This window comes from Salmo salar, chromosome ssa25 (assembly GCF_905237065.1).
Source record: "Salmo salar chromosome ssa25, Ssal_v3.1, whole genome shotgun sequence".
Lineage (NCBI taxonomy): Eukaryota > Metazoa > Chordata > Actinopteri > Salmoniformes > Salmonidae > Salmo > Salmo salar.
The window spans coordinates 22,543,631-22,556,163 of record NC_059466.1 but is presented as its reverse complement, the minus strand read 5'-3'; the positions used below and the strand labels follow the sequence as shown (position 1 = coordinate 22,556,163).

Below are 12,533 nucleotides of genomic sequence, written 5' to 3'. Positions count from 1 at the left end.
GTAGTAGTAGTAGTGGTATGGGTGGTAATGGTAATGATAACAGTTTGGTGATGGTGGTGGTAGTAGTAGTAGTGGTATGGGTAGTAATGGTAATGATAGCAGTTTAGTGATGGTGGTGGTAGTAGTAGTAGTGGTATGGGTGGTAATGGTAATGATAACAGTTTAGTGATGGTGGTGGTAGTAGTAGTGGTATGGGTGGTAATGGTAATGATAACAGTTTAGTGATGGTGGTGGTAGTAGTAGTGGTATGGGTGGTAATGGTAATGATAGCAGTTTAGTGATGGTGGTGGTGGTAGTAGTAGTGGTATGGGTGGTAATGGTAATGATAGCAGTTTAGTGATGGTGGTGGTAGTAGTAGTGGTATGGGTGGTAATGGTAATGATAGCAGTTTAGTGATGGTGGTGGTAGTAGTAGTGGTATGGGTGGTAATGGTAATGATAGCAGTTTAGTGATGGTGGTGGTAGTAGTAGTAGTGGTATGGGTAGTAATGGTAATGATAACAGTTTAGTGATGGTGGTGGTAGTAGTAGTAGTGGTATGGGTGGTAATGGTAATGATAACAGTTTAGTGATGGTGGTAGTAGTAGTAGTGGTATGGGTGGTAATGGTAATGATAACAGTTTAGTGATGGTGGTGGTAGTAGTAGTGGTAAGGGTGGTAATGGTAATGATAGCAGTTTAGTGATGGTGGTGGTGGTAGTAGTAGTAGTGGTATGGGTGGTAATGGTAATGATAGCAGTTTAGTGATGGTGGTAGTAGTAGTAGTAGTGGTATGGGTGGTAATGGTAATGATAGCAGTTTAGTGATGGTGGTGGTAGTAGTAGTAGTGGTATGGGTAGTAATGGTAATGATAGCAGTTTAGTGATGGTGGTGGTAGTAGTAGTAGTGGTATGGGTGGTAATGGTAATGATAACAGTTTAGTGATGGTGGTGGTAGTAGTAGTAGTGGTATGGGTGGTAATGGTAATGATAGCAGTTTAGTGATGGTGGTGGTAGTAGTAGTAGTGGTATGGGTAGTAATGGTAATGATAGCAGTTTAGTGATGGTGGTGGTAGTAGTAGTAGTGGTATGGGTGGTAATGGTAATGATAACAGTTTAGTGATGGTGGTGGTAGTAGTGGTGGTATGGGTGGTAATGGTAATGATAACAGTTTAGTGATGGTGGTGGTAGTAGTAGTAGTGGTATGGGTGGTAATGGTAATGATAACAGTTTAGTGATGGTGGTAGTAGTAGTAGTGGTATGGGTGGTAATGGTAATGATAACAGTTTAGTGATGGTGGTGGTAGTAGTAGTGGTAAGGGTGGTAATGGTAATGATAGCAGTTTAGTGATGGTGGTGGTGGTAGTAGTAGTAGTGGTATGGGTGGTAATGGTAATGATAGCAGTTTAGTGATGGTGGTAGTAGTAGTAGTGGTGGATGGGTGGTAATGGTAATGATAACAGTTTAGTGATGGTGGTAGTAGTAGTAGTAGTGGTATGGGTGGTAATGGTAATGATAACAGTTTAGTGATGGTGGTGGTAGTAGTAGTAGTAGTAGTGGTATGGGTGGTAATGGTAACGATGACAGTTTAGTGATGGTGGTAGTAGTAGTGGTGGTATGGGTGGTAATGGTAATGATAACAGTTTAGTGATGGTGGTGGTAGTAGTAGTAGTAGTGGTATGGGTGGTAATGGTAATGATAGCAGTTTAGTGATGGTGGTGGTAGTAGTAGTAGTAGTAGTAGTAGTAGTAGTGGTATGGGTGGTAATGGTAATGATAACAGTTTAGTGATGGTGGTGGTAGTAGTAGTAGTAGTGGTATGGGTGGTAATGGTAATGATAACAGTTTAGTGATGGTGGTGGTAGTAGTAGTGGTATGGGTGGTAATGGTAATGATAACAGTTTAGTGATGGTGGTGGTAGTAGTAGTAGTGGTATGGGTGGTAATGGTAATGATAACAGTTTAGTGATGGTGGTGGTAGTAGTAGTGGTATGGGTGGTAATGGTAATGATAACAGTTTAGTGATGGTGGTGGTAGTAGTAGTAGTGGTATGGGTGGTAATGGTAATGATAACAGTTTAGTGATGGTGGTGGTAGTAGTAGTAGTGGTAGTGGTATGGGTGGTAATGGTAATGATAACAGTTTAGTGATGGTGGTAGTAGTAGTAGTAGTAGTGGTAGTGGTATGGGTGGTAATGGTAATGATAGCAGTGTAGTGATGGTGGTAGTAGTAGTAGTAGTATGGGTAGTAATGGTAATGATAACAGTTTAGTGATGGTGGTAGTAGTAGTAGTAGTGGTATGGGTGGTAATGGTAATGATAACAGTTTAGTGTTGGTGGTAGTAGTAGTAGTGGTATGGGTGGTAATGGTAATGATAACAGTTTAGTGATGGTGGTGGTAGTAGTAGTAGTAGTAGTATGGGTGGTAATGGTAATGATAACAGTTTGGTGATGGTGGTGGTAGTAGTAGTGGTATGGGTAGTAATGGTAATGATAACAGTTTAGTGATGGTGGTGGTAGTAGTAGTGGTATGGGTAGTAATGGTAATGATAACAGTTTAGTGATGGTGGTAGTAGTAGTAGTAGTGGTATGGGTGGTAATGGTAATGATAGCAGTGTAGTGATGGTGGTGGTAGTAGTAGTGGTATGGGTGGTAATGGTAATGATAACAGTTTAGTGATGGTGGTAGTAGTAGTAGTAGTGGTATGGGTGGTAATGGTAATGATAACAGTTTGGTGATGGTGGTGGTAGTAGTAGTGGTATGGGTGGTAATGGTAATGATAACAGTTTAGTGATGGTGGTGGTAGTAGTAGTGGTAATGATGATAGTAGTTGTAGTACTGATGTAATGGTGAAGATGACCGTTAGTTTTAGTTATAAGTTAGTTATAGTTTCATTTTCCATATTTAGATTTAGATATATATTTAGATTTTTATAGTTATTACATTACATTCTACTATTGACCGTTACCATTTTACTGTTATTATTTTTGTATTTAATTTTGTATTATTATTTACTGCCATTTTATATTATTTGTTATTGTTTCTCATTTTATTACAATGTATATTGTATACATTGATGCTTTAGCAATATTGACAATGTTTTTCATGCCAATAAAGCAGCTTGAATTTGAATTTGAGACAAAGAGAGAGACACAAAGAGAGAGAGAGAGAGACAAAGAGAGAGAGAGAGACAAAGAGAGAGAGAGAGACAAAGAGAGAGAGACAAAGAGAGAGAGACAAAGAGAGAGAGAATACCACTCCCGCTACCTTTAACTCAACTGAAGTGCCAATAAAGTCAAAATCTTTCCCCTCCATCCATTATTTTCCTCCTTCCCCAGGCTCTGAGTGAGATAGCCAATCAGAAGTGACCATGCAGCCCCAGCAGCATCCCCACTAGCAGCCTGCTAAAAACAGTCTGAGGAGAACTGAAGTGTTGGAGGACCATTCAACACAATGACTGATGGACCCATCACAGGACCAGTCAAATCACACACTGGGGCTCAAACTTTCACACCTCCCTTTCCTATCCGTTATCACGACACAGAGAATTTTTACCTTCTCTCTCTCTCTCTCTTCCTCTTCCTCTCTCTTGCGCTCTTTCACTCTCTTTCTCAAGAGGCCCTTTGGACGGTGACACGGCTTAAACGACAGCGTCATTATCCGAGGACAGATAGCGAGACAATCCTGCCGGAGAAGACTAAACAATCCACTGCCTATTACAGCAGCTCTGGGTTGAGAGATGAGGAGAGGAGGGGAAAGAGGAGAGAAGGAGAGGAAGGGAAAGAGGAGAGAAGAGGGAGGGAGGCAGAGATGGAGGCGAGGGAGAAAAGAGGAGAGGAAAGAGGCGAGAAGATGGCTCTGCAACTTGGTTCACCGAGTTCACGAAGCAGGTGAACCAGCTTTAAGAGTGACAATTCTGAGAGGAAAATGTGCAATTTTCAACTAAAATGCCTTTTCTTCCTCTTCCCTATTCACACACAACCCCAGTGGAAATCATCATGACAGCAGGCTGAAATTACAGACACAACTCTGCCCACACCCCACCTCCAAATCAGTGGCCAAGTTGCTCTGAATTGTACAGCAAGCTTGGTGGGGTTCACTGTTCAAGTCAACTGCTCTCTGGTATGGACCCATAGCAGTAGAGTGCATCTAGGTGCCTGGCATTATCATGGTTACATCCTTGTTATGGGTGCTATTTTCTCTGTGGGTGGTAGAATGGTCAGGATGGATGACAGGGTAAATCTGTACTAGTGGGCTGAATCAATCCTTTCTGAGTCTGAAGATGGTGTACTGCGTGGTCAGACAAACTATGTCTGTGTCTGAAATGGCAACCTATTCCCTATGTAGTGCAATACTTTTGACCAGACACTAGGGAGTAGGGTGCCATTTCAGACTCTGCCTAAGGATGGTCAGGGCCTCAACAGGACAGCCTGTTCCCAGATCTCTTTGCAGGTTGACGTGTATTGGGATGAGTCTTGTCCTGGAGGCAGAACTGAGCTATTTCTACTAGATGTGCCAGCTGTAAAGTCAAAATTGGCTACATTGTAAAAATTCCTGAAAACAAACATTAGCTTTTTGGTTTTAATTTAAGGTTAGGGTTAGGAATTAGTGAAAGCAGTTGGTTAAGGTTAAGGTTAGGTTTAAAATCAGATGTTATGACTGTGGCTGTGCCGGCTAGTGACCACTCTGCAGAGCTGCCTCCAGAACAACATTCATGATGAAATCGCTAACCTACGATCTGTTTGTGCTGTATAGCCAACTCCTATGGCTGTGGAATGACAATGACCATAGAAGTTAGCAAGACAGCACAATCTGATCTGGGACCAGGCTATCACTGGGAGGCTCAGAGGAGAGATTAGGCTACTTGGCATCTCCAGGGTGGAGGAATGGAGGTTCCATGCCTCAGATCTCTGGATGGATTGTGAGAGGAGATGATTGTGAGGTGATACTCTGGCACCACCTCTTACCGTGCTAGATTATCCCTCCTACAGGCCTCATTTGATGGATAGATGTGAGATGTGATACTGGCCACTGGGACAGAGGTGACAGAGAGGATGATAATGACAGAGAGCCTTATCCAGTTTCTCTCTCCAACACCTTGAGTATGATAATGATCACGTTTGTCAACAACAACTGGGACAAACTCAGTGACGTGTCCAGTCCTTCAACAGCAATAGTGCACGGTGACTGTTACCTTTACTGTAATTTATACAGTCAGGGGCCTTACTGCCAGTCAGGGGACTTTTTTCGGCATGAGATCCATTTTGGCGTTTAAGCCTTTTCAATGCAGAGGGGCCTCCACGGTATAGCGGGTAACACACCGCCACCAGGAACATCTTAAGAGGATGGGGAAGGGGCCCCTAAATGAGGATGGAACACCATGCTCCAGTGAAGTGCACCAGCTTCAGAAGCTAGAAAGGCCAAGAAGATGCCCCTGATCCTGATCCCTTCTCCCTGCTCAGACACACACACACACACACACACACACACACACACACACACACACACACACACACACACACACACACACACACACACACACACACACACACACACACACACATCCCCAGCCAGATTAAAAGGGCCCCCATCCCGTGTGCAACCCACCCCACCCCTCCACAAGGTGACTTGGCTCAGTGACCGCTCCACCACCCTGCAATAAAACGTTCATCAATCACTGGGACTAATCTCAGGTTCAGCCTGACACCTTCATTGTTCCGGCATTTCTATAGCTGCTGCCCCCACATAAAGGGTTATACTGCCACCTATGCTAAGCAAATGGGCCGTCTGCTTTCCATCTGTGAGAGTCATCCTAAAGTGGGTAAAGTATGCCTTTGATGTGCAGTAGGCAGCACTGACATCAGTCTAAGGATTATCTGGTAGCTGTAAGCACACTGAAGGTAGCTAGGTATGAATGGAGCGGAGTGAAAGGATATTTCTGATCCAGGTAACTTACCATTACAGATACTGAATAGGCCTTGAGAACGGCCTTGTGCTGAAACGGTGACATTGAATAGTCTTAACGACATCCCCTGCTCTTTTCTACTGATTCATTAAAATCTGAATCTGTAAATGGAAAATGGAATCATTTGGAAAATAAATAGTCCTCCTTGGCTTCCAGCCCTCCACCTGGACCCCGGAGGACCTCATGATCACATTAATAAACTGGCCATGGAAAAGAACTCCATTTCAGGTGATAATGTTGCACTGCAATAAAAGCAGGCTATAGGGGCCCCAGGAAATGTTCATATGACCCATTGATTTTAGAGAGGTTTGGGCATATTTCCAATAATAAGTAAAACCTCTAGCTATCACTTCACTATTTATTTATTTCCGTCTTTCTTTCCACACACTGAACGGAATTTATTTGACCAATCTATCTATTCATGGCCCTTGGAAAGGTTAACAAAAACACCTCCTTCTCCTGAAATAAACACAGCCATTTCAGTGTTATCCTCCCTCCTTCACTCTGCATGTCTAGTTCTCACTATGGAGAACACCTTGTTTCTTAACCTGCTGCATAGATGAACAGAGAAGACAAAGGGGGTATCTCTGTACACAATGTTCTCTCTGTCTCTTATGTGTGTATTTGCGTATGTGCATTTGAGTGTGTGTAAACCAACCGACATGTGGAATTATTGAAGCTGGCAGCCAGAAAGATTGAAATGAAAAGTGTTTCTCCCTGTCTTACTGGTATGTCTGTCAAACGGTGCTGGCATCAACATAAAGCATCTCTGTTTTTCTCTGTATATCAGGGTTCTCCAACAGGTAGATCACAAGCTATCAGTAGCTCGCAGCCAATCAATTCCCGAAAGTATGTGCATTTTTTTCATGTGTTCCTTTGCAAACTGTCGTAAACATAAAGCGCCTGGCTACTATCCAATCAAAGCCACATTGACATTATCCAACCCCTGGCTACCTACTATTGGTTTAAACAGCCAATTCATTTCCAGCAATATTGCCCTTGTCTGTTTGTTGTCGATGCTAATGATAGCCTTCTTGTGGGTAGACAGAAAGACTTTCCCTAAAAACCTTCACAATTAAATGTTAACTGTTAAATACAAAGTAGGTTTACCTGACAGAACTATATCATGATTATTTGTATCAATTGGGTTGCCATTGTTTTGCAAACTGTCATGACATGTGCTGCAGCAGTAGGCCTAACAGCAGAAACATCGCTAGATTGACACATTTCCTCTCTTGCTAAATGTGCAATTAAAGGGGAATTACACAAAAACAATCTAAATTATTTAGTTTTTTTCCCAGACCTCAAAAACGGTTTTCTGCTGTGATTTAAGCATTGACATCGACTCCGAACATCCACATCCGCTGTGTCTTTATGAATCATTTTAATATTAAGAGTAAAAAACAGAAAAAAAACCCAAAACAGGAAAAAACAGAAACAGAATTTGGGAAAATACAAAAGATAATTCTATGGGGCTGTCATGCCAAAATATTGTTTATTAACCACTATCTTACTAGGTACAGTATATTGACAGAAAGCACATCTCTGAACACCAAGGACCCGGTGAAGAGTTTCAGGGTAGAGGAGAAGAGAATAATGTGCCTATTTGAAAGCTATAAAAAAAGAATGTCGCTCGCGACATGTTTAATCTTTTTTTAAGTAGCTCTCCTGCTAGAAAAGGTTGGAGACCCCTGCTGTATAGCGTGATATGAGAGATGGCTATAGAGCTTGTCTGTACAAAGGGCTGCTCCTCCCTGTAACCTGTTAGGCTTGGAGTCTATTCAGTCATTCTCTTCACTGATTAAATCATAATGGGTGTACTATTTCACACTGATCCCTTTGGCAAAACATTCTTAGGTCAAACAATTTCATCCAAACTTTGGTTCAAGAAGAAAAGCCTTTAGGTCATGAAACTATGCATTAAAGAGGTGAAAGAATTGAGAGTGTTATAAATGGGGGATCTAAGACCAATGTGATGTTTAGTAATACAATGGGTTTAAGTCTACTGTAAATAATCAAGTTTGCATACATTCGTTAGAGGAAGGGCCTCGTGAATGGCTCTGTCCAATCAGGAGGGTGTGTACAGTATATTAAGACTTACCTTGGAAGGTGACCACAGGGTGTTCTCTCCGGGTACACTCCGCCCGGGACAGGTACTGGGGGGTGGGCGTGGGGGCGGGTGGGGAGGGCAGCATGGGTTTCTGGGACAGTGCGATGGGGAGGGGCAGCAGAAGCAGGGGGAGGAGCAACAGGCCAGGCACGGACAGGGGGGCAGCGTTCCGTGGCAACGCTGCTGTCATGGTGATGGGGGCGGAGCCTTTCCTCTAACTGCCAAGGTGGGCCTCTGGGATACAACTGTGAGAAAAGAAGAAGGGAAGAATGAGAGAGAGAGTTTGAAAAAGAAGATGTGTTGCAAAGAGTCTGCGGTTGCATGATAACACTTCTGGTTCCTGACACACCCGGAGACTTTCTTCTGGAACTCGTCAGTCTATTCTTGTTCTGAGAAATGAAGGCTATTCCATGCGAGAAATTGCCAAGGAACTGAAGATCTCGTACAACGCTGTGTACTACTCCCTTCACAGAACAGCGCAAACTGGCTCTAACCAGAATAGAAAGAGGAGTGGGAGGCCCCGGTGCACAACTGAGCAAGAGGACAAGTACATTAGTGTGTCTAGTTTGAGAAACAGACGCCTCACAAGTCCTCAACTGGCAGCTTCATTAAATAGTACCCGCAAAACACCAGTCTCAATGTCAACTGTGACTCCGGGATGCTGGCCTTCTAGGCAGAGTTCCTCTGTCCAGTGTCTGTGTTCTTTTGCCCATCTTAATCGTTTCTTTTTATTGGCCAGTCTGAGATATGGCTTTTTCTTTGCAACTTTGCAACTTTTCTTTGCAGCTTGTATTAGCTAACACAACGTGTCATTGGAACACAGGAGTGATGGTTGCTGATAATGGGCCTCTGTACACCTATGTAGATATTCCATAAAAAAATCGGCCGTATCCAGCGACAATAGTCATTTACAACATTAACAATGTCTACACTGTATTTCTGATCAATTTGATGTTATTGTAATGGACATAAATTGTGCTTTTCTTTCAAAAACAAGGACTTTTCTAAGTGTATATGAATATGAAACAAGTGAAAAACAAAGAGACAGGTGAGAGAGTGAGGAGAGAAAATTGCAAACAGAGACACTTAAACACTGAGGAGCCATGTCTGTGAAGTCCCTAACCCCTGACCTCACCATAATCATTCAAAATACGCAATTAAACCTCAGAAGTTAATTTAACGGCTGATTAAAATCAGAAAATTGAATGAAAGGGTAGTGGATTGTTCAATGGGGTGCAAGTTACCATGAGTTAATGTACCAGAACACTGTGAGCTTCAAATCTATGGCTCATAGAAATGTGCTTAACACAAGAAAAACGCTCTCTTCAGCTGTTCTCTAGAGAGATCCCTATGCTTAAAAAAATGTTTTAAACTAATTGTTTTGAGTAGATAACGCACATGAAGAGCTGAAATATCTTAGTCATCATTTCATCCCAACACCTCTCACAGTACTTAAGTTGCCTAGGCATTGCTGCAATCTGAGTTCACATGAGTTCTCATTCTTAAAATGTAATTTATTTAAGATAAAAGCATTCATGTTTTGACCTACTGGCCGAATGTTTTAACTTGAAGAGCGATAGTTGCGTCTTTTTTCCCTCATGTAAACTTTACATTTTGGCTGCACTTCACTGGCTCCAGGTCAGGTTAAGCGCATTGTCTTTTCCTTCAGCCACACAGTAAAAAAAGTAGAAAGTTGATTCAACGTACAATTGTAAGGTAACCCGTTGCAATAGGATTGTGAATTTGCTCAACAACATTTTCAGACAAAAAATGTTGTTGTGAGTTTGCTCAACAACCTTATTGTACGTCGAATCAAGATATTTTTTTTCAGTGCATTTCAGTTCAGCCACTCCAGAATAAACTGTGTTAAGCAGCCTTGAACAGTACTACACAATTCTCCACTTCCTCCTCCGTAGTAAATGTAATTTCCTGCAGACATAATATACAAGGGAATACAGCCTGGCTGAAACCTGTAGTCCATCATCACCCACCCTTGCGCCTTCTTACAATGTTACCATTGTGGCACGTAATATCAGTAAAGTAGATTAATAACTTACTTCCTGCTCTCACATTCACAGGGTTAGGTCTCCTTGTAATAGTATTCCTTTAAATGGACCGATCAATAACACATTATTAGGTTGGTTGAGTTTAAAATCAACCTTATTGCCCACAATCCATTAACCCACTCCCTCTTACTACAGCTGGTAACTAATTAGGCAAATGCAAATGAGCTGCTGGGGTGTTTGTCATTACAATACAGTAACAGTCAACACAACAGGCTCAGGGTAGATGCCAAGGAACACAGAAGTGCCACTAGACATACATCGAAAAGCCCTGAGCATACAGCATTCCGTGCGTTTTCACGGAAAGCATTTTCAAGAAGGGATGGGTTACTTGTTGCAATATTCCTCATGTCAACCCTAGCTACAACATCATTTGCGGTGAAACATTTGCAGTGAATCTGCGAGAAAGGAAAACACTACTGTTAGATACACTGCTATGTAAAGTATATTCAAACTTAAAAGTAGTCCCTACACTAAAATAGAACTGGTGTTAATTAAAATAGTGTTTGGCTGGTGTAGAGAGAGAAGACCAGGAGGGCCAGCAGCAGCAGCTCTACAACCCACAGAGCAGTGCTGGTCTTGGCACAGACACAGTCAACTAGACCCATGGGTAAACGCTAACAGCAGGTGGAGGTGTGAGTGTGTAGACTAGGCTCCACTGGCACTTTGGGTGGACAGATGTGGTTTCATTAGTCTACATACACACATCATCAAATCACACACACGTACTCACACACACGTCTAACTCACAATACTGGAGAATTAAAGCCTTGAACAGCTGGTCACAGTCCCCTCTGAGTCACAGGAAGCAGGCAGACCTGGCACCAAGTGTGTGTGTGTGCCTGGGTGAGTGTGTCCACCACTGCTCCCTTAGCGAGGACAATCAAAGAGGCCAACTACACTCTTTGAAAAAAAGGTTCCAGAAGGGTTCTTCGGCTGTCCCCATAGGAAAACAAACCCTTTTTGGTTCCAGGTAGAAGCCTTTTGGGTTCCATGTAGAACCCTCTGTGAAAAGGGTTCTAAATGGAATCCAAAACAATTATACCTGGAACCAAATAGGTTCCACCTGGAACCAAACATTGTTCTTCAAAGGGTTCTCTTATGGGGACAGCCCCAAAAAACTTTTAGGTTCTAGATAACACCTTTTTTTCTAAGAGTGTAGGACACCCTCTCTGATGTTCTCCTGCTTGAATGCTATTTGCCAAGTTGAAACCAAGGTGGTCGATTCTCTGTGACACAGGTACACACACACACACACACACACACACACACACACACACACACACACACACACACACACACACACACACACACACACACACACACACACACACACACACACACACACACACACACACACACACACACACACACACTGGCTGGGAGAAGGAGTCAGTCAGTAAATTATCCATGGACTGTGGACAGTGTGCTCATGGCTTAGAGGGGAACTTCCAGGGGTTTTGACTAATGAATGCCCAGACACGTCCCTTGTCAATAGCCCTCTGACAATCGAGCAGAGAGACTACTGTTGGAAGCAGGAGGTACAGTCCTTGAGGCACACACACACACACACACACACACACACACACACACACACACACACACACACACACACACACACACACACACACACACACACACACACACACACACACACACACACACACACACAGGAGGTGGGAGGTCCAGTCATTGAGATTGCTCTGATTTCATATTGTCTCTCAGCTCACTCACTGACATTGGATGCCATCCTGTAGCTATGGTAACAGTGAATATATTGAACCAGGTCTTAAGTAGATGGGGCCAGGTGGAGTAGAGTGTTTGCACTGAGCCCACAGCGTGTGTCAAGACACATCAGAGAAACCGTTCTGAAGAGAGAAAGAGCAGCTCAGAGATTGATGATGTATCGTAGGCCATGAAAATACCCTCAAAGAAAAAGCATCAAAAGCGAGGGAGATACGTCTTCTAGACCAAAATGCTAAATATGTTTTCCCTACCCTCTAAGTGATATCCACATACTGCGTATCTAAAAGCAAGGTGAGAGAGAGTAAAGTCCGATTAACGCCCCCCCCCCAGTCTTTCAGACCTTTTAAACGCAACAGCCTCACTCAAAATGTTGCCTTTTCACTAAAACTAAAGTAACGGACAGGATGGGAGAGGTGGAGCGGACGAATGGAGGCCATAAAAACTCCTTTAAAACACTCTTGTCTTTTAATAATGTCAGAGGGCTTTTATCCCATTCCACAAGGCCGCTGGGCCAGCAGGTGTGTCAGACAGTTTCTCTCTCCTACCAGCCATAAAGGCTTAGGATGAATCACTGGCTCTCCTCTCCGGCTCCACTCTGCTTCGCCATACCGGAGATGGATGATTTAGGGCCCTGAGTGCTCTGCCTGCACCTTCCCTCATCCGGATGGGTCTACTCTCT

At 43.1% G+C, this 12,533-nt stretch overlaps 1 protein-coding gene across 4 annotated transcripts in view; it reads right to left on the bottom strand.

The window, feature by feature from the left end:
* Positions 1-12,533, bottom strand: part of LOC106586418 (semaphorin-5B) — a 196,164-nt gene that overhangs the window by 116,671 nt on the left and 66,960 nt on the right. For all 4 annotated transcript variants that reach the window (XM_045707609.1, XM_045707610.1, XM_045707612.1 and 1 more), the window contains exon 3: positions 8,037-8,290. In XM_045707609.1, the coding sequence (XP_045563565.1) occupies positions 8,037-8,235 (199 nt within the window). In that variant the 5' untranslated portion in view covers positions 8,236-8,290. The remainder of the gene's footprint in view (positions 1-8,036; positions 8,291-12,533) is intronic.